Raw genomic sequence first — 22021 nt, forward strand, 5'->3', positions numbered from 1 at the left:
TGTGATGGCCACTCCAAAACATTGACTTTGTTATCCTTTAGCCACTTTGTAACCAGTTTGGCAGTATGCTTCAGGTCATTGTCCATTTGGAAGACCCATTTCCGCTCAAGCTTTAACTTCCTGGCTGATGTCCTGAGATGTTGCTTCAGTATTTCCACATAATCTTCTTTTCTCATGATGCCATATATTTTGTTAAGTGCATCAGTCCCTCCTGCAGCAAAACAACCCCACAACATGATGCTGCCACCCCCGTGTTTCACAGTTGGGATGGTGTTCTTAGGCTTCCAAGCTTCTCCCTTTTCCTCCAAACGTAATGATGGTCATTATGGCTACAAAGTTCAATTTTAGTTTCGTCACACCACAGGACATGTCTCCAAAAATGCAGGTCTTTGTTCCTGTGTGCATTTCAAAACATTAATCTGCCTTTTATAGGTTTCTTTTGGAGTAATGGCTTCTTCCTGGCAGAGTGGCCTTTCAGCCCATGTTGATACTGTGGATATTGACACAATCTTACCAGCTTCCGCCATTATCTTCACAAGGTCTTTTGCTTTTGTTCTTGGGTTGATACGCACATGTCGGACCAAACCACGTTCATCTCTGGGACACAGAACCCGTCTCCTTCCTGAGCGGTATGATGATGTCATGTGTTTGGAAGCTTCTGTTAGCAACATCTGAGTTAATTAGAGACACACCTGTGGGTGTATTTAAAAGCACACTGCTTCTTTGTGTAGCATCATGGGAAAGTCTAAAGAAATCAGTCAAGATATCAGGAAGAGAATTGTGGAGTTGCACATGTCTGGCTCAACCTTGGGTGCAATTTCAAGATACCTGACGGTGCCTCGATCTTCTGTACAAACAATTATATGCAAGTACAAACAAGATGGGAATGTCCAGCCATTATACCACTCAGGAAGGAGACTGTTTATTCTGATTTCATGTCAGATATTGAGAAAAACATGCATATGTGTCTTTCTGTATAGTGTAGGTAAACTTCTGGTTTCAACTGTATTCAAAAACGTTCTACAATCCTGCAATTTTCGTACTGGACACTAAAGGGGAGATTTATCAAACCTGGTGTAGAGGAAAACTGTTGCCCATAGCAACCAATTTCACCATTCATTTTTCACAGCTCCTTTACCAAATGAAAGGTGTAATCTGATTGGCTGCTATGGGCAACTAAGCCAGTTTTCCTTTACACCAGTTTTGATAAATCTTCCCCAAAAGTTATAATTACAGGTATGTGTTGAGATTTGTAGAGATGTGTAAAGATCATTTCTCAACAGTCATCTCATTACCATTACAGGTACCAAAAAAGATACATTTCTGTATAGAAAACACAGGATCCTGTATTCACAATAGGTGATGTTACAGCTTATGTACTCCCCATCCCTACATAGTGACCTTAGTACATGTCACAGAACATTCCTAGCAAACTCTCCCATATAAATCAATGAGTCCCCTTCTGCCCACTGTGTCTATGGCCCAAGGTGGCTGCTGTAAGGTATCTCTCTAAATGCTGTTAACAACTCAGGTAAGATGGCTGCCCCCATAGAGAAAACAGAATAAAAAAATATACAATCCGAAAATAAGAACAGATTACAAAAAGGGGTTGTCCAGGACTAGAAAAAACATGGCTGCCTTCTTCCAAAAACAGCACCACACCTGTCCATATTCACTGAGATGCAGCACCAGATACAACCTATGGAAAGATAAGGGGCTGTTTCTTGAAGAAAGCAGTCATGTTTTTCTAATCCTGGATAGTGATGAGTAAAGCGAGCTTCAGATCCAAGATCTGAAGTCGCTTTGCTAAAAAATTTCGGATTAATGCTGTACGGAGATCCGTCTCCATAAAACAATAATATGTATGGCTTCCGAAGAGGTGAAGTTAGTTATTCGCAAAGTCTCGCGTGACTGCTTTGAATAACTTCGGTATTTGATTTTAAAGTGGAAAACTGGTGACTTGGAACTGAAGCAGAGTTTTAAAGTGTTTTCCAGTTTAAAAAACAATTACCAAAGTTATTCAACAAAGTCTTGTGAGACTTCGCCAATAACTAACTCCGCCTCATCATAGGCAGAACATTTTAAAGCTGTATGGACACAGATCTCTGTACAGCGTTAATGCGAAGTTTTGAGCAAAGCAACTTTGGATCTAGGATCCCTAATCTTGGACAACCCCTAAAATGTGTCACTATCTAGTTAAACTGGCAGAAACAATATTAACCCTACATCACCCTACATTATTCAGTAATTTGTGCATGAGGTGGTTTAACAGCCCTAACTTTTATTTCTTGTGCTGCAAAAATAACTTCTGATGCATTTTTAAACATTTTAAAACTTTTTTTCTAGTTTTAGGCTACTTTCACACTAGCGTTCAGAGCGGATCCGTCTGATACGGATCCGCTCATATAATGCAGACGGTGGCTCCATTCAGAACGGATCTGTCTGCATAAGGCCCCATGCACACGGCCGTGTTTCACAGCCGTGTGCGGGCCGTGGAACCGCGGCCTGGATCCCTCCTGAGAGCAGGAGGCGCCGTGCGCTCCCTGCTGCCGGCACAGTACAGTAATACACTGGTATAGATCATACCAGCGTATTACTGTATTGCGGCGGCAGCAGGGAGCGCACGGCGTCATAGCAACCAGTGACGCCATGCGCTCCTGCTCTTAGGAGGGATCCAGGCCGCGGTTCCACGGCCCGCACACGGCTGTGAAACACGGCCGTGTGCATGGGGCCTTATATTGTAAAAAAAATTCTAAGTGTGAAAGTAGCCTGAACGGATCCGTCCAGACTTTTACATTGAAAGTCAATGGGGGACGGATCCGTTTGAAGATTGAGCCATAGTGTGTCATCTTCAAACGGATCCGTCCCCATTGACTTACATTGTAAGTCTGGACGGATCCGCACGGCCAGGCGGACACCCGAACGCTGCAAGCAGCGTTCGGGTGTCCGCCTGCTGAGCGGAGCGGAGGCTGAACGCTGCCAGACTGATGCATTCTGAGCGGATCTGCGTCCACTCAGAATGCATTAGTGCTGGACGGATGCGCTCGGGGCCGCTTGTGAGCCCCTTCAAACGGAGCTCACAAGCGGACACCCGAACGCTAGTGTGAAAGTAGCCTAAGTAAGGGACAGAGGGAATAAAACTTAACATTTAATGGGTGATAATTAGAATAAATGGCACAACAAGAAAATATTCACAAAAGACATAAGAGGGAATTTTTTTAGGGTTTACCAGGGATACCGGCCTCCATCAGGGACAGGTATCCGGACGGGGTCGTTCCTTGCGGGGCAAGCACTCCGTGTAGGTAGGCAGGGTCTCATTAGCCCCTTCCCGGCTTTAGGGTGTAACTAGGGAAATTGTTCCCGATCCCTGCCTATGCCTACAGCAACCTATCGATTGACATCCTCTTCGCATGGTTTCCAGTGACTACCAGCTTTAAAGAATTGGAAAACTTTGTTCATTGAATCCTGATATGGCACCCTCCTGATGAGTTCCATTCATCACGTCCAACTTGGATGAGATTCATATATTGTTCTGCCGTGGAAAAGACTGGAGAGCATATTTAAAATCTATGCTCTCTGCCTTGTTTACCTTGATTTTCTTTGGACAGCTGCATACTACACAACAAGCTATTTAGTGAACAGCCAAGGCTCACCATCATTCTAGGCTGAACTGTATGTGATATTTAATTGTATGGTATTGTGTGGCCCTGTTTTGTAGGATGGATGCTTGAAGTAGGCTTCCCACACCACAATATGAAGAAGAAACTTCAGCACTCCAAGAGGATGTAATGCTCTTAATGATTTATTTTCCTATGCAATGTTATCAATGTGAAGTTTCAGTCCATGTAGGCGTTCAAAGAGAAGAAGAACCTAGCATTTCATATACTTTCTGCCATAATAAGGTTCTTCTTCTCTTGCGTTATATTTAACCTGTCATGGCAATAGCAGATATGACATACCATGTGTGGCCACTTACCATTCCAGGCTGTCTCCTTGGTGAAGAGTACGCAGGGCAGCATCTGTGTTGCCATCATGGAAATAAATTGCCGCTGCCATTAACAGAAAAGTTGTGTTGGTGACATCAACGCTTTTAGCCATCTTCTTATCGAGCTCAGAGACAATAGCATCCCTAGAAAAGGACACAATATATTCAAATACATAGATGAAATGTCAGAGCACAGTAAGGATGGGTTCCGATTTGTGCTGGAATCTCCTCCTTTCTAATTTAACAGAACAGTAAAACAAAGGAACAGCAATGCCAGATCCATCACTTGATAGACACCTATGGTGACCGACAGACCCCACTAATTAAGGTCTGACATTTTTTCGACAGCATGCTGTGCTACATTGTTAAAGGGAACCTGTCCCCGGGATTTTGGGTATAGAGCTGAGGACATGGGTTGCTATATCGCCACTAGCACATACGCAATACCCAGTCCCCATAGCTCTGTGTGCTTTTATTGTGTATAAAAAACGATTTGATACATATGCAAATTAACCTGAGATGAGTCAGAACTTTAAAATATGACTCTTCTCTGGTCACACAAGATATGACTTATGTTAATTTGCATATGGAGCAAATCGTTTTTTTTTTTACACAAAAAAAGCACACAGAGCTATGGGGGCTGGGTATTGCAGATGTTCTAGCGGCCATCTAGCAACCCATGTCCTCAGCTCTACACACAAAATCCCGATGACAGGTTCCCTTTAAACATTTTTATAGAAGTTTTGATGGAAAACTCCAACGCAGATGTGAACAAAGCCTTAGATGGGGCAAGCCCCCTGAAATGAATGAAGGTGTTGGTGGGCATGTATGCAGCCACTCCATTCATTTCTATTGGAGTTCCAGAGACAGCAGAGTACAGCAGGGAGGACACGGGCAGCCTCTTCCCTTACTGTTCAGCAGCCAGTTACACAGAAAACCTTACCAGCATCTCACTGTGCTAGATATGGAAACCCCTGACAATGAGCACAGACTGAAGTAGAAAGCTACTGTCAGCTCACTTTCACCTATTAAACTACTGCCAGTGGACTGTAGGTGACAAACGCTCTCTTGCTAGTGGTTCTACGCTCCAGAAAAAGAACATTGATCCAATATGCAAATTACGCAAAGAGTGGAGGTGCACGATGTCACGGGAGACAGACAGCAAGGGGAAGGCAGTAGTTTAACAGACGAGAATGAGCTGACAGGTTTGCTTTAAAAGGGAACCAGTCATCATGAAATGCAGTGTCATCTGCAGGCAGCATGTTCCAGAGCAGGAGAAGCTGAGCAGATTTATATATATAGGAAAACCTGCAATTTATACATTTAAATCTCTGCTCTTCATATGCATCAGCATCAGGCGGACGGTCCTACTATGTGACTGTCAGCTAACTCTGCACGAATAAGAAAACAGAGAAGGCCGTCAATCATGGAGTAGGATGCCCACACGATGCATAAAAGAACAAAGGTTTACACGCATAAGTTTTCCTAAATCTTTTCCTATAAAACTATATATCAATCTGCTCAGCTACTCCTGCTCTATAACATGCTGCCTGCAGGGTCCCATTAAAGCAGGCATCCTCAAACTGCGGCCCTCTAGCTGTTTCAAAACTGCAATTCCCAGCATGCCCGAACAGCCTACAGCAGGGCATTGTGGGAGTTGTAGTTTTACAACAGCTGGGGGGCCGCAGTTTGAGGATGCCTGCTTTAATGGATTATTCCCATCAAAAAAGTAATAGCATATGCCTAGTGGTCCCAATTGTTAAGGGCCATAATGAGCCATAGCTATGCTTAAGTGCTGTGTCCCCTTCTCAGCTGATCCTAACATACGGCTAGACATAGGCTGCACTTTTTTTGTTATGATATATAAGAATAACGGCACATTTATTAAGATCAGCATTTTAGATGTCGGTCTAAAACCCCTAAGCTGGTGGTGGTTCCGCCAATGTTATTAAGAGGCGCCGGCCTCTACATAACTTCGGGCATCCAGCGCCAGTTCTAAATGTAAGACAGCTTCCAAGCCGTCTTACATTTAGACCATTTTCTATGCCTATGCCCGTCTTCTTCCCCGCTATGCCCACCACTTTAGACCCAGCATGAGGGGGGCGAAGTCACAGATAGCGGCACAACTAACAGTGTGTCGGCATCTGTGCCTGAAATACACCTAATTTAGGCATATTTCAGAATAGTAAAATGACCCCCTAAAGTCTCATATATTACGATAAGAAATATACAAAATCTGTTTCAATAACTAAACCAAACTAACAATATGGTTTTCAAATGCACATGCACTAAAAAGAAGCAAAACTTTTTGGCCAAACACACATGAGTGAGTTGAACGCAAGGAAGTGAGAGGTCCCGTTCTGACCTCTGCTCCTTTGACAGCATCGCACAGCATTATAACGCTTTTTAATGCTGTGTTACCCTGAGGGTCCTGGAATTTATTTTATTACACTGACAGCATTATGTCCGTGTAATTCAGTACATTTCAGGACTCCCAGGGTTACACAGCGTTATAAATCGGTATAATTCTGTGCGACCATGTCAGAGGAGCGGAGGTCAGAAGGGGACCTCTCGATGTCACACGCTGTAAGTTTCTCGCATTCAACTCTCTCGTGTGTGTGGCCTTTTAAAATAGACTTTCAGGGGTAATGCACAAACCTGCGGCTTTCATTGGACAAATACTCCGCAAACATGCGAACAGCCTGGAGTTCGGCACTGGCATTGGGACGAATTTCATCCAAGACCACTCCATATTTCCTCTGTTACCAAGAGAGAATGATAAGGATTAATTAGGACACCATCACAGTGACGGGGACAGAACAGAACTCCTGATATGTTACCTGCGCTATGTACGCCCGGTACAGGAACACATCTCTCTCCACCTCTTTCTCTGGGCTTGAAGTCTACAAAAGATAGATAATATGTGAGAAACTAATAGAAGAACCCAGAAGTTACTAAAATACCAAGAATTCACACAATAGATCAGTTATTACCAGTGGACGTCGGAAATCCTACAGAGACTTTAGAGGAACATTTATCATTCTATATACGTCTGTTTTTGGAGGTCATTTCTCACGTGATTTGTCACACATCTTTTTGTGCAAAATTCTGCAACATTTGCACACTTATCAAAGTGGTCTATGCTTTAGGAGAAATTTGGGGTTTGGAACTGCTTGTAGGAACATTTACTTTACTACCTGTGACATTTGCAAAAGTCCCATCTCCACGCCAGGTAACCCCCTTGTGTACACCACATTGCAATTGTGCCAAATATATTATTACTGTGTGCATTTCATACATTTGGCCCAACCTCACCAAGCAAAGATAGACTTAACCACTTCAGCCCCGCTAGCTGAAACCCCCTTCATGACCAGAGCACTTTTTACACTTCGGCACTACACTCCTTTCACCGTTTATCGCTCGGTCATGCAACTTACCACCCAAATGAATTTTACCTCCTTTTCTTCTCACTAATAGAGCTTTCATTGGGTGGTATTTTATTGCTGCTGACATTTTTACTTTTTTTATTAATCGAAATGTAACGATTTTTTTGCAAAAAAATGACATTTTTCACTTTCAGCTGTAAAATTTTGCAAAAAAAACGACATCCATATATAAATTTTTCGCTAACTTTATAGTTCTACATGTCTTTGACAAAAAAAAAATGTTTGGGCAAAAAAATAATGGTTTGGGTAAAAGTTATAGCATTTACAAACTATGGTACAAAAATGTGAATTTCCGCTTTTTGAAACAGCCCTGACTTTCTGAGCACCTGTCATGATTCCTGAGGTTCTACAATGCCCAAACAGTAGAAAACCCCCACAAATGACCCCATTTCGGAAAGTAGACACCCTAAGGTATTCGCTGATGGGCATAGTGAGTTCATAGAACTTTTTATTTTTTGTCACAAGTTAGCGGAAAATGATGATGATTTTTTATTTTTATTTTTTTCTTACAAAGTCTCATATTACACTAACTTGCGACAAAAAATAAAAAATTCTAGGAACTCGCCATGCCCCTCACGGAATACCTTGGGGTGTCTTCTTTCCAAAATGGGGTGACTTGTGGGGTAGTTATACTGCCCTGGCAATTTAGGGGCCCAAATGTGTGAGAAGAACTTTGCAATCGAAATGTGTAAAAAATGACCGGTGAAATCCGAAAGGTGCACTTTGGAATATGTGCCCCTTTGCCCACCTTGGCTGCAAAAAAGTGTCACACATCTGGTATCGTCGTACTCAGGAGAAGTTGGGGAATGTGTTTTGGGGTGTCATTTTACATATACCCATGCTGGGTGAGAAAAATATCTTGGTCAAATGCCAACTTTGTATAAAAAAATTGGAAAAGTTGTCTTTTGCCAAGATATTTCTCTCACCCAGCATGGGTATATGTAAAATGACACCCCAAAACACATTCCCCAACTTCTCCTGAGTACGGCGATACCACATATGTGACACTTTTTTGCAGCCTAGATGCGCAAAGGGGCCCAAATTCATTTTAGGAGGGCATTTTTAGACATTTGGATCCCAGACTTCTTCTCACACTTTCGGGCCCCTAAAAAGCCAGGGCAGTATAAATACCCCACATGTGACCCCACTTTGGAAAGAAGACACCCCAAGGTATTCAATGAGGGGCCTGGCGAGTCCCTAGAAAAAAATTTTTTTTTTGCATAAGTTAGCGGATATTGTTTTTTTTTTGTTTTTTTCTCACAAAGTCTCACTTTCCGTTAACTTAGGACAAAAATTTCAATCTTTCATGGACTCAATATGCCCCTCACGGAATACCTTGGGGTGTCTTCTTTCCGAAATGGGGTCACATGTGGGGTATTTATACTGCCCTGGCTTTTTAGGGGCCCTAAAGCGTGAGAAGAAGTCTGGAATATAAATGTCTAAAAATGTTTACGCATTTGGATTCCGTGAGGGGTATGGTGAGTTCATGTGAGATTTTATTTTTTGACACAAGTTAGTGGAATATGAGACTTAGTAAGAAAAAAAACAAACACAAACAAAAAATTTCCGCTAACTTGGGCCAAAAAAATGTCTGAATGGAGCCTTACAGGGGGGGTGATCAATGACAGGGGGGTGATCAATGACAGGGGGGTGATCACCCATATAGACTCCCTGATCACCCCCCTGTCATTGATCACCCCCCTGGTAAGGCTCCATTCAGACGTCCGTATAATTTTTACGGATCCATGGATCGGATCCGCAAAACACATGCGGACGTCTGAATGGAGCCTTACAGGGGGGTGATCACCCATATAGACTCCCTGATCACCCCCCTGTCACTGATCACCCCCCCTGTAAGGCTCCATTCAGACGTCCGCATGATTTTTACGGATCGATGGATACATGGATCGGATCCACAAAACACATGCGGACGTCTGAATGGAGCCTTACAGAGGGGTTATCAATGACAGGGGGTGATCAGGGTGATCACCCCCCTGTCACTGATCACCCCCCCTGTAAGGCTCCATTCAGACGTCCGCATGATTTTTACGGATCCATGGATACATGGATCGGATCCACAAAACACATGCGGACGTCTGAATGGAGCCTTACAGGGGGGTGATCAATGACAGGGGGTGATCAGGGTGATCACCCCCCTGTCACTGATCACCCCCCCTGTAAGGCTCCATTCAGATGTCCACATGATTTTTACGGATCCATGGATCCATGGATCGGATCCACAAAACACATGCGGACGTCTGAATGGAGCCTTACAGGGGGGTGATCAATGACAGGGGGGTGATCAGTGTGATCACCCCCCTGTCAGGCTCCATTCAGATGTCCGCATGATTTTTACGGATCCATGGATCGGATCCACAAAACACATGCGGACGTCTGAATGGAGCCTTACAGGGGGGTGATCAATGACAGGGGGTGATCAGGGAGTGTATATGGGTGATCACCCGCCTGTCATTGATCACCCCCTGTAAGGCTCCATTCAGACGTCCGCATGTGTTTTGCGGATCCGATCCATGGATCCGTAAAAATCATGCGGACGTCTGAATGGAGCCTTACAGGGGGGTGATCAATGACAGGGGGGTGATCAAGGAGTGTATATGGGTGATCACCCGCCTGTCATTGATCACCCCCCTGTAAGGCTCCATTCAGACGTCCGTATGCGTTTTGCGGATCCGATCCATGTATCCGTGGATCCGTAAAAATCATACGGACGTCTGAACGGAGCCTGACAGGGGGGTGATCAATGACAGGGGGGTGATCAATGACAGGGGGGTGATCAGGGAGTTTATATGGGGTGATTATGGGTGATCAGGGGTTCATAAAGGGTTAATAAGTGACGGGGGGGGGGGGGTGTAGTGTAGTGTTTGGTGCGACTTTACTGACCTACCTGTGTCCTCTGGTGGTCGATCCTAACAAAAGGGACCACCAGAGGACCAGGTAGGAGGTATATTAGATGCTGTTATGAAAACAGCGTCTAATATACCTGTTAGGGGTTAAAAAATTCGGATCTCCAGCCTGCCAGCGAGCGATCGCCGCTGGCAGGCTGGAGATCCACTCGCTTACCTTCCGTTCCTGTGTGCGCGCGTTCACAGGAAATCTCGCGTCTCGCGAGATGACGCGTATATGCGTCCAGGAGGAGTAAAGCAACCACCTCCCGGACGCATATCTGCGTTAGGCGGTCGGGAGGTGGTTAAAGGGGTATTCTCATCACAATGATCACTGTTAAATCTCTTAATGATTTGACAGTGATAATTTTTCTAAATACATTTTATTACCCAATCCCCACCCTTTTTGAGAAAATAAGTCCCCTCTTACCTGATTGTTATCTTTCGTCTCCCCAGGTTACGGCCACCTCTCCTGTCGAATCCCGCTGGGCCGCGCTTACGCAGATGACTGGAGATTCTCTCCCGGCCGGGCCGCACAATGTCCTGAACGCGCACGCCGACGCGCCATGATGACTTCTTCCTGGCCAGTATAGTACAGAGCCGCGAATGTGCACGCCGGCTCTGTACTATACAGGCCAGGAATAAGTCACCAAGGTGCATACGCAGCGGTGGCATGCGCGTTCAGGACATTGCGCGGCCCGGCTGGGAGAAAAACGGGGGGGGGATTTAGCGCTGCCCAAGCCAGTAAAACAGCTAGAGACCTTGCGCGAATTAGCGCAGGGCAAAGGAGCGCATCAGAGCACGAGATTCTCCAATGCTAGCCTCAGGGGGGCTGCCTGGGTGAAAATGAGGGTATGTCCGGGTTCAGCTCTGAACCCAGACAGCCCCTTTAAGACTGGTGGAGATTTATCAAACTGGTGCAAAGGAAAAGTGTCTTAGTTGTCCATAGAAACCAATCAGATTCCAAAGGAGCTGTGAAAAATGAAAGGTGGAATCTGATTGGTTTCTATGGACAACTAAGTCAGTTCCACTTTACACCAGTACAACCAGTCTTTTGAGAGCAGCTACATGGTCATAGACACAATGGACCTCATTGACTTCTACGGGAGAGTTTTCTAGACATGCTGTCACCTGTGCAGAGGTCAGGTGGGAGTACATAAGCGGTGATACCACCTATTGTGAATGGTGGACCTTGTGTTATCTACATGGAGAAGTAAGGCTAGTTTCAGAGAAAAAAAGGGGGCATGGGACCCCATTCTAGTGAATGGTGGGAGTCCCAGGGGTGGACAGGTGATAATGGTCTTAATATAGTTGTTAGGCTTCTCCTGCACCAAAGACAAACCCTTAGCACAGCTTACTTTTAGTAAGTCCCTTGATAGTAATACTCTGCGTAATGGCGTCTCCTCACCTTCACCTTCTGAGCCTCATTGATGCTCTGTTGGTAGCTGCCAATATAAAACCAGTTCTTGACATCGAACAGCTCGTCTACTTCTCCCTGCGCAGCCATCTCTACACCAGACACGTCACCCGGCCTGCTCTGCCCCACTTCCGCCTGCCTGCAGATCCCGTCTGCGCATGCGCCCCCAAGACTCCAGTCCTGTAGCACCGTGGCGCCCAGTGGTGACGCCAAACGTCCGCGCCGGAAGTACTGTCAGTGTTCACGTGTGTTCGGGGAAGATGGATGGCTTTCTGGATTTGGGGCTTTCATCGTGGCTCATCGAGCAATGCAAGCAACTGGGTATCCGCAAACCGAGCCCGGTGCAAGAGAACTGCATCCCGCCCATATTGGAGGGTACGTGGGTGATATGTGCCTTACTTCCGTGTGAAGCTGACGGGATAGATGACAGGGGCACCGCTGCTTCCTGCCTTCTCATCTCAGGCTGACTATAGCTGGGTGCAGGAGTCCCCCTTTCTCTGCACTAGTTTACTGGATTTGATAGATCTCCCTCAGTGTTCACTGGGGTTACTGTCAGGAAGTCCCCTGCCCCCTACTTTCTGTCACCCATCTCCAGCTCTTAGACCCATGCATCAGGTGCCTCCTTTCGTTTACACTGGAGACAGACAGGGGAACTGGCGCATGCGCAGTCAGTACCCAATATAAGTGAATGAAGGCCGCTGATGGACAGGAGAGCAGTGCCAGGCAGCAGATGAGCAGACCAGTGCTCCAGACTAAAAAAAATATGAAGGAGCCATTGGCTCCTAACCTGAAAAATTTAGGAGCCAAATGAAATTTTTAGTCGCCAAATTTAAAATATATATAATATAGCTGGGATGCTTAGGAGCATATAAGCCATCTGCCTCATGCACACGAACGTGTATATTCTTTCCATGTCCATTCCGTTTTTGTATTTTTTGCAGGCCGAATACGGAACCATTCATTTCAATGGGTCTGCAAAATAAACGGAAGTTACTCCGTGTGCTTTCTGTTTCTGTATGTCCGTACTTCTGTTCCGCAAAAAAATAGAACAAGTCCTATTATTGTCTGCATTACAGACAAGGATAGGACTGTTCTATTAGGGGCCAGCTGTTACGTTCCGCAAAATACAGAATGCACACGGACGTCATCCGTATTTTATGCAGAACCATTTTTTGCAGACCGCAAAATGCATACGGTCGTGTGCAAGAGGCCTAAGTCTGAGAGGACACAATAAGCCCTTTAAGCAGTGCATGTTGATTAAGTCAGCTGGCACATGCCCAATGAGGCAGGTCTGTGAACAGTACCGTACCATGAGCTTTTAATTTACTTTTTTACTAGGCCATCAGCACCTGCAATGAATAAAAATAATCTAACACAGCAATCTAACTCCTGTTATAGGTGTCAAGGCTGTCCATCATTAGTGCATGGACAGCTTAAACCAGGAACACACTAGAAATCACTAGTACATACGTCATTTAGTGCTGATTTGGAAAAATATTAAAGGAGTTGACAAGGGAGGCAAAAAATTTTGTACAGTGCTCAGGGTGGTTTAAAAAGGATCAATACTCACCACCACTGATCCCCTGCCACTCCTATTTCAATGCTTAATGGGTCCCCACTGGTCTCTGCACATAGGAAATGCCAGCTCAGTCAATCACTGGCCAAGAAAAGTATAGCGCCATGGCTAGTGATTGGCTGAGCAGGCTTCTCCTGGCATTTTTCTGCTTGTGGAGACTGGACCATTAAGTAGAGACCAGTGGAAACCCAGTTGGAACGGGAACATCAGGGATTGAGGGATGGCGAGTTTTGATTCTTTAATATAAAACCACTCCAAACACTTTACTAAAATTTTGCACTGCACTGGACAATCCCTTTAAACATTTTGTACTCAGTACTTAAAAGGGACAGCAATAGGTTAGATAATAAAAAAAAATAAAAAAAACTCTCACTAGTTGAATCCCACATCACTCCTGCACTGATCCTTCCTTATTTTCTGGTGCTGTACATTCACATGATGCGAGTCTACGGTCACCTGCTGCATATGCTGGCATCACCAATGACGGCAGTAATTGTCTGCAATGGTCACATGGACATATTCCATGTCATGACTTCAGGAAAGAAAAAACTGCTGGGGACAACAGCATCAGTGCTGGAGTGGCCGGGAATTAACCGGCGAGCGAGTTTTTTTTTTTTTTTTTTCATATTTCCTGCGCTTAATTTCTTTTGAATTAAAGTTCTTGAAAATCCCTTTAATTACTAATTAACCTTATTTATGCAGTAATGATGGTCCTGAGTACTAATAATGTGCAATCAGCACTGTAGAAACTGGGGAATATGGACAAGAACAAATGCAGAATACATACCCATGTTTCAGGCTCCTTAAAGTTTATGAGATTAGGGAAGCCATTAAACGTTTGAGACTTGTTAGTCACATCAGTTTGTTGTGAGGGAAAACTGGAGTCCAAGGTCTGCTGGGAGCTTGATGGGATTTGCGATGTAGGAGTGCTGAATTCACAAGTCTGTGAGATCCCGGCCCGGAGTCCTGCTGAGTGCAGGAGCGCACGGCGTCATTGGTTGCTATGACGCCGTGCACTTCCTGCTGCCGCCGCACTACAGTAATACACTGGGATCATACCAGTGTAACACTGTACAGCGGCGGCAGCAGGAAGCGCACGGCGTCATAGCAACCAATGACGCCGTGCGCTCCTGCACTCAGCAGGACTCCGGGCCGGGATCTCACAGACTTGTGAATTCAGAAGCAGACTGCTGAAAGCGCAAGCACAAGATGCGGGAACCCAAGCCACGCCCACCCTCTATGCCGAGTAGTGTGAGGGGGCGGATCTTCAGCCAGCAGACGGCTGCAGCGTGTCTGCTGGATGAAAGCCTATTTTTCTTAGACAGAGCGGCGGAGGGTTTAGGCGCAAATGGCGACAAGACTACAAAGTCTTGTCGCCATTTTGCAATTCCAAGTCGCATTGGCGACCATTTTGGTCGCCATCTGGAGCCCTGCAGACCTATAAGTAAACATAATTTAGGTACTTTATACTATTGGGTTAGTATTAACGCATGATTAAACCATTGACACTGATGTCCGATTGGCAAACAAATAAAGCACCGAGGAGCAGTTAATGGAATTGAATGAGACTTTCTATGTGTGAATGTAATGATGAAATATAAGTGGTTACAATATTAGTGGATAGGATACGTTTTATTGGGTAAAACATTACAATTGAATGGAGAATCTAGTTCCCTGTTGGGCCACCTCTAGCCTGGATACAAGATGAGATACAGTTGGTCATGGAGGCACACAGGGCCCGTATTGTATCCTGCGGCACACTTACCTATAGATGTTGCAGCTGGGCACTCGTAGGTTGCCACTTGATCTCCAGAGTAGGACAGAAAAAGTAGTAAAAGTATGTTAGTAAGTTGCAGGGGAAGCACAGGGAAACCTTTAAAGAGGACAATTCAGCAGGCTAGCTCTAGTCTAATTACTATCCTGCCTTATAGGGCGGCCTCCACTGATGCCATGGCACTTTTTTTTTTTTTTTCCAAAGACCCCCTGTTCGTCCCGTATATTTTGACCCCTTATATTATAATGAGGCGACTCGGTTATACTAGGCGGAGACTTGTATTTTCCCTGGGAATGGTTACCAATCAGAGCGCCCCGCTCTTAGCCAGGGAGAAGGAGCTCAAGGATGTCTCTAGCGATTCTTGCTAGAACTTGAGCGCATTCTCCCTGGCTAAGAGCGGGGTGCTCTGATTGGTAACCATTCCCAGGGAAAATACAAGTCTCCGCCTAGTATAACCGAATCGCCTCTCTATAATATAAGGCGCCAAAATACATGGGACGAACAGGGGGGTTCTGTAGGAAAAAAAAAAGTGCCATGGCCTATAAGGCAGGATAATAATTGGACTAGAGCTAGCCTGATGAAAGGCCCTCTTTAAACCTGGATAACCCTTTAATAGAATTGACATGACATCAAAATCTCCCAGTGCTGCAGCATTCGGCTTTGAGCCTGTAATGTCTTGGTATAGAAGACAGTCTAAAATGACAATCATTAGTCTAGCCTTTTAATATGTTTTATACCAACAAAAAGAGAAATAAACCTGGATCACACAGCCACGTGTTATGCATTGATTTACATTGTTGCTCAGCGCATATAACATTGCACCGCGGGTTAATAGTATACAATGCCATAGTATACATACTGTTCACAAGGTTTTTGTATGCATTTTGATCAAAATGCATAAGCCCATTCACGGTTGCCTCTACGAGTGGGTACCTACTCTAATCTGTGGCGGCACCACGTGGTACTCAACAGTGCCACAACACTGCACTTGCAGGTGGCGTACCACAGCAGTCCAACAGCACTCCTGCTGTCGATTATCCCCCTTGGCATTCTGCGCCACCAACCCACAGGCACAGCAACAACGGCAGCCACATGGTACCGCACCAAATTAGAGTAGGTACCCACTTGTAGAGACAACCTTGAAGTGGTGAGCTGGCTTATGGATTTTGATAAATATGTATACAAATACCTAGTTTACAGTATGTACCGTAGATTAGGACGTCGTATACTATTAATCACGCTGAGAAGCAACAATCGATCATTGCATAGCATGCAGATGTGTGAGCCATGCTTTTCTCCTCTTGTTGGTATGTTTTAAAGTATGTTTTCTGTCACCCGAACCCCCCCTCCCCCCCCCAATTTATTATATGTAAATTTCTTCACTACCAGCAAGTTGGGCGGACTTGTTGGTAGCCGCCGCATCCTCTGTTTGAAAAAACGCCCCCTCCTCCACTTGATTGACAGGGCCAGCGAGCGCTCTCCTCTCGCTGGCCCTGCCTGCAGCCTCAAATCCCGCTCCTGCGCCGAATCGGTCGTCATTCGGCGCAGGCGCTCTGAGATAAGGACGGCCGCTTGGCCGCTCCTTCCTCAGTGCGCCTGCACAGATTATGTCAGCCCTAATCCCGGAAGAGAGGTCTTCTCTTCCGGGTGTAGGGCTGACGTCATCGGCGCAGGGGCACTAAGGAAGGAGCGGCCGTCCTTCTCTCAGAGCGCCTGCGCCAAATGACGACCGGTACAGCGCAGGCGCGGGTATTCGAGGCTGCAGGCAGGGCCAGCGAGAGGAGGAGAGCGCTCGCTGGCCCTGTCAATCAAGTGGAGGAGGGGGCGTTTTTTCAAACAGAGGATGCGACGGCTACCAGCAAGTCCGCCCAATTGCTGGTAGTGAAGAAATTTACATATAATAAAAGTATGTTTTTTACTGTAATTACTGCACTGCCCGAGGTAAGAGGGGCATATATGGAATCTGCTTACATTAACAAATATAATAAGTCAAAAACTGAAAATTGGGGGGTGACAGAAGCCCTTTAATATGTTTGATATGGAAAGTACTTTACAGTAGCTTGTGTACATAGTGATTATTTGAACTGCTTTTATTTCTGGGTAGGTCGCGACTGTATGGGTTGTGCTAAAACCGGTAGTGGCAAGACTGCTGCTTTTGTTCTACCCATACTCCAGAAGCTGTCTGAGGATCCTTTTGGAATATTTTGCTTGGTGCTAACACCCACTCGGTAAGATCATTCATCTAAATACTTTTTAGCTGGCATTTTCAGCCCACATTGGTCATTGCCTATGCTATATTTTTTTTTATCATCATTATTTATGGAATGTAGGCACACTGAAATTATTCCTGCTGTGTCCTTATGTTTCAGTCATTGCTCTTTCTTCAGCAACTTGTGAACCAAGCTTGTACATAATTCTAAATGTATTGTGTGAGCTGTTGATTGCATGATAAAGTATAAAAATGCAGGTGGCTCCTCATACGCTTTCCGTTACAGTTTGAGAGACATTCTCTCTATGGGTACTGTATGAGAGATACTAGGGATTATAGATTTCGGTTCCACTGTACGTTTTAAAGTATAACTGTCATTTATTTTTGCAATATACCACTTTATTTAGTGATGTCTTTTAGCAATGAGTTGCTAAGAAAAACCTGTCTTCACAGTTCAGTGCAGTACTGAACAGTGAAGACCGCTCCTCGCTTACTGCTGCTGAACCTCTCACTGCCTCCCTCCTATATAGCCCAAACTGTCTATTTATTGTATATATAGTGTGTATATAGATAGAGAGATATATCCAAAAAAGCAAATGACGAGGCAGCACTCCAAATTCAGTGCTGCCTCATCATTTGCGACTGGTGAAATAAACGGGTCTAAGGGTACTTTTACATTAGCAGCAAGGAAGTCCGGCAGGCTGTTCTGGCGGGTGAACAGCCTGTCAGATCCGTCCTGCCGCTAGTGCACGCGTGTCACTGGACTACCGCTCCGGCCCCATTGACTATAATGGGGGCGGGGTGGAGTTCCGGCGGCGGCACGGCAGCGCATGCCGAGAGACGGCCGGACTAAAAGTACGACTTGCCATACTTTTAGTCCGGCTGCCTTTCTGCATGCCCTGCCGTGCAACCGTCGGAACTTTGCCACGCCCCCAGTATAGTCAAAGAGGCCGGAGCGGTAGGCCGGGGACACGCGTGCACTAGCAGCAGGACGGATCCGACAGGCTGTTCTCCCGCCAGAACATCCTGCCGGACTTCCTTGCCGCTAGTGTGAAACTAGCCTAACACTAGTGTTGCACGAACTTGTGGGCTACCTGAGCAGTTCTGAAGGCAAAAGGGGGTCCAACACCGTATTAGTATGGTGTTCCTAATAATTCTTTAGGTGAGTGTATATTCATATATTCATTCTGCCCGGTCTCATTGGCGTGTATGTTCGCTCTGTATTTATTGCTCGCTGACTAACTAGCCGGGAAGTCAGTGCTCACCTGCGACCGTAAGTATAGAAGGCAGGGAGAAGCAGTTGTATAGAGCCGGTTATATACATTAAATACATGTAACTGTCTCTGCTTCTCCCTGCCTTCTATACACAGTCAAAAACTAGCGCTGACTGCCCTAGCTTAGTTAGTCAGCGCGCCGGTGATACATAGCGAACATCACTGTCAGAGAGACAGGGCAGAATATACACTACGTGCAGAATTATTAGGCAAATGAGTATTTTGACCACATCATCCTCTTTATGCATGTTGTCTTACTCCAAGCTGTATAGGCTCGAAAGCCTACTACCAATTAAGCATATTAGGTGATGTGCATCTCTGTAATGAGAAGGGGTGTGGTCTAATGACATCAACACCCTATATCAGGTGTGCATAATTATTAGGCAACTTCCTTTCCTTTGGCAAAATGGGTCAAAAGAAGGACTTGACAGGCTCAGAAAAGTCAAAAATAGTGAGATATCTTGCAGAGGGATGCAGCACTCTTAAAATTGCAAAGCTTCTGAAGCGTGATCATCGAACAATAAAGCGTTTCATTCAAAATAGTCAACAGGGTCGCAAGAAGCGTGTGGAAAAACCAAGGCGCAAAATAACTGCCCATGAACTGAGAAAAGTCAAGCATGCAGCTGCCAAGATGCCACTTGCCACCAGTTTGGCCATATTTCAGAGCTGCAACATCACTGGAGTGCCCAAAAGCACAAGGTGTGCAATACTCAGAGACATGGCCAAGGTAAGAAAGGCTGAAAGACGACCACCACTGAACAAGACACACAAGCTGAAACGTCAAGACTGGGCCAAGAAATATCTCAAGACTGATTTTTCTAAGGTTTTATGGACTGATGAAATGAGAGTGAGTCTTGATGGGCCAGATGGCTGGATTGGTAAAGGGCAGAGAGCTCCAGTCCGACTCAGACGCCAGCAAGGTGGAGGTGGAGTACTGGTTTGGGCTGGTATCATCAAAGATGAGCTTGTGGGGCCTTTTCGGGTTGAGGATGGAGTCAAGCTCAACTCCCAGTCCTACTGCCAGTTTCTGGAAGACACCTTCTTCAAGCAGTGGTACAGGAAGAAGTCTGCAAGGTAAGAAAAACATGATTTTCATGCAGGACAATGCTCCATCACACGCGTCCAAGTACTCCACAACGTGGCTGGCAAGAAAGGGTATAAAAGAAGAAAATCTAATGACATGGCCTCCTTGTTCACCTGATCTGAACCCCATTGAGAACCTGTGGTCCATCATCAAATGTGAGATTTACAAGGAGGGAAAACAGTACACCTCTCTGAACAGTGTCTGGGAGTCTGTGGTTGCTGCTGCACGCAATGTTGATGGTGAACAGATCAAAACACTGACAGAATCCATGGATGGCAGGCTTTTGAGTGTCCTTGCAAAGAAAGGTGGCTATATTGGTCACTGATTTGTTTTTGTTTTGTTTTTGAATGTCAGAAATGTATATTTGTGAATGTTAAGATGTTATATTGGTTTCACTGGTAAAAATAAATAATTGAAATGGGTATATATTTGTTTTTTGTTAAGTTGCCTAATAATTATGTACAGTAATAGTCACCTGCACACACAGATATCCCCCTAAAATAGCTAAAACTAAAAACAAACTAAAAACTACTTCCAAAAATATTCAGCTTTGATATTAATGAGTTTTTTGGGTTCATTGAGAACATGGTTGTTGTTCAATAATAAAATTAATCCTCAAAAATACAACTTGCCTAATAATTCTGCACTCCCTGTACATATATAGTATATATGGTCAGTTTTACCGATATAGGAGCGAGGAGCATCTTTACTGTGCTGAACACGGATTAGGCCCTACACATTTAAAAAATATATATAAATCTGTCTAACGGAGTATTCAGATTAGTACAAATTATCCAGTGCATAGGGGGTGACAATCAGTGGGTGTCCGACCACTGGGACATTCACCAGTCATGGTAATGGGGGTCCTGCATCCCAAATTTGAATGGACAATGGTCGAGCATGTGCACTGCCTCTTCATTCATCTCTGTAGAACTGTTTGAGATACCAAAGTACAACATTCAGCTATCTCCTGCAGTCCTACAGACTTTAAATGGGGTAGCAGCGATCATGAGAGACCTGGAGACCCGCTCTCGTGATCAGTATGAGTTAAAGCCCCCGGAACCCCGCTTATCTGTTATACCCTAACTAGTGGAGAGAGGATTACTTGTTCTAGCTGGAATATCCCTTTAGCTCATTATAGGCCAATTTGGTTGGAACCAAATGCATTTTTAGTAAGAGGGCATCTTACGTCTTGTACGTATTTTTCTGTTTATTACATCCACCGTATTACCCACAACGTGGAACCTTATAGCTTCTTCTTTTGTTGGTATAAGTTAGCTTTAACAAAATGATTTTGTAGTCTGCACCTTAGAGCAATGCTTTTTAGTAATTGTATTACCATGACACATACATGGCAACCTCGTTTATCCTGTTTTCTGCAGTGAACTGGCTTATCAGATTGCTGAGCAGTTTCGGGTCCTCGGCAAGCCACTAGGTCTGAAGGACTGTATAATTGTTGGTGGAATGGGTATGTATCGCTTGTTCAAGACTCTGTTAATTTTGGAAGGATGTGTGTATTGCTTTTGGTTTACCTTACACCTTGTTTCTCTGCACAGATATGGTGGCACAAGCTTTGGCGCTGTCTAGAAAGCCGCATGTTGTTATAGCTACACCTGGCCGTTTGGCTGACCACATTCGCAGTTCAAACACTTTCAGCATCAAAAGGATTAGATTCTTGGTAAGATGCTGAACATGGGAAATGGTTAGAACAGAAAATGTTTTCAATGGAGTGTTTTTGTAAGAAGTTAATGCATCTCAATAAATGAGAAACTCATTGAAAAGTTAATTTATTTCAGTAATTAAATTCCAAAAAGTGAAACTGATACATATGAATGTATACAACTGTATACATTCATATATAGGTTTGTTACACACAGTGATCTATTTCAAGTGTTTCTTTTTTTTTTTTTATGGTGATTATGGCGTACAGCTAAAGTTAGTATTTCAGAAAATTAGAATATTGTGAAAAAGTTCAACATTGTAGGCTCATGGTGTCACACTCTAACTAGCTAATCAACACAAAACACCTGCAAAGGTTTCCTAAGCCTTTAAATGGTCCCTCAGTCTGGACCAGTAGGCTACACAACCATGGGAAAGACTGCTGACTTGACAGTTGTCCAGAAGACAGTCATTGACACCCCCCACACGGAGGATAAGCCACAAAAGAGCATTGCTTAAAGAAACTGGCTGTTCCAAGCAAATTAATGGAAAGTTGAGTGCAAGGAAAATTGTGGTAGAAAAAGGTGCACAAGCAACAGGGATAACCACAGCCTTGAAAGGTTTGTCAAAAAAAGTCAATACAAGAATTTGAGGTAGAGTGGACTGTGGCTACACACAAGACGTATCCAGGACA

General features: G+C 44.7%; 2 protein-coding genes across 2 annotated transcripts in view; one reads left to right on the forward strand and one right to left on the reverse strand.

The window, feature by feature from the left end:
• The window catches only part of COPE (COPI coat complex subunit epsilon), a 32530-nt gene extending 20627 nt beyond the window's left edge, over positions 1-11903 (reverse strand). The window contains exons 1-4 of the mRNA XM_044270465.1: positions 11743-11903; positions 6826-6888; positions 6644-6744; positions 3977-4129 (exon numbers count right to left, since the gene is read on the reverse strand). Of these exons, the coding sequence (XP_044126400.1) occupies positions 3977-4129; positions 6644-6744; positions 6826-6888; positions 11743-11841 (416 nt within the window). The 5' untranslated portion in view covers positions 11842-11903. The remainder of the gene's footprint in view (positions 1-3976; positions 4130-6643; positions 6745-6825; positions 6889-11742) is intronic.
• Positions 11904-11979: 76 nt separating this feature from the next.
• The window catches only part of DDX49 (DEAD-box helicase 49), a 56215-nt gene continuing 46173 nt past the window's right edge, over positions 11980-22021 (forward strand). The window contains exons 1-4 of the mRNA XM_044285510.1: positions 11980-12126; positions 17206-17329; positions 21051-21136; positions 21225-21346. Of these exons, the coding sequence (XP_044141445.1) occupies positions 12012-12126; positions 17206-17329; positions 21051-21136; positions 21225-21346 (447 nt within the window). The 5' untranslated portion in view covers positions 11980-12011. The remainder of the gene's footprint in view (positions 12127-17205; positions 17330-21050; positions 21137-21224; positions 21347-22021) is intronic.

Source organism: Bufo gargarizans, chromosome 1 (genome assembly GCF_014858855.1).
Source record: "Bufo gargarizans isolate SCDJY-AF-19 chromosome 1, ASM1485885v1, whole genome shotgun sequence".
Taxonomy (NCBI): Eukaryota; Metazoa; Chordata; class Amphibia; order Anura; family Bufonidae; genus Bufo; species Bufo gargarizans.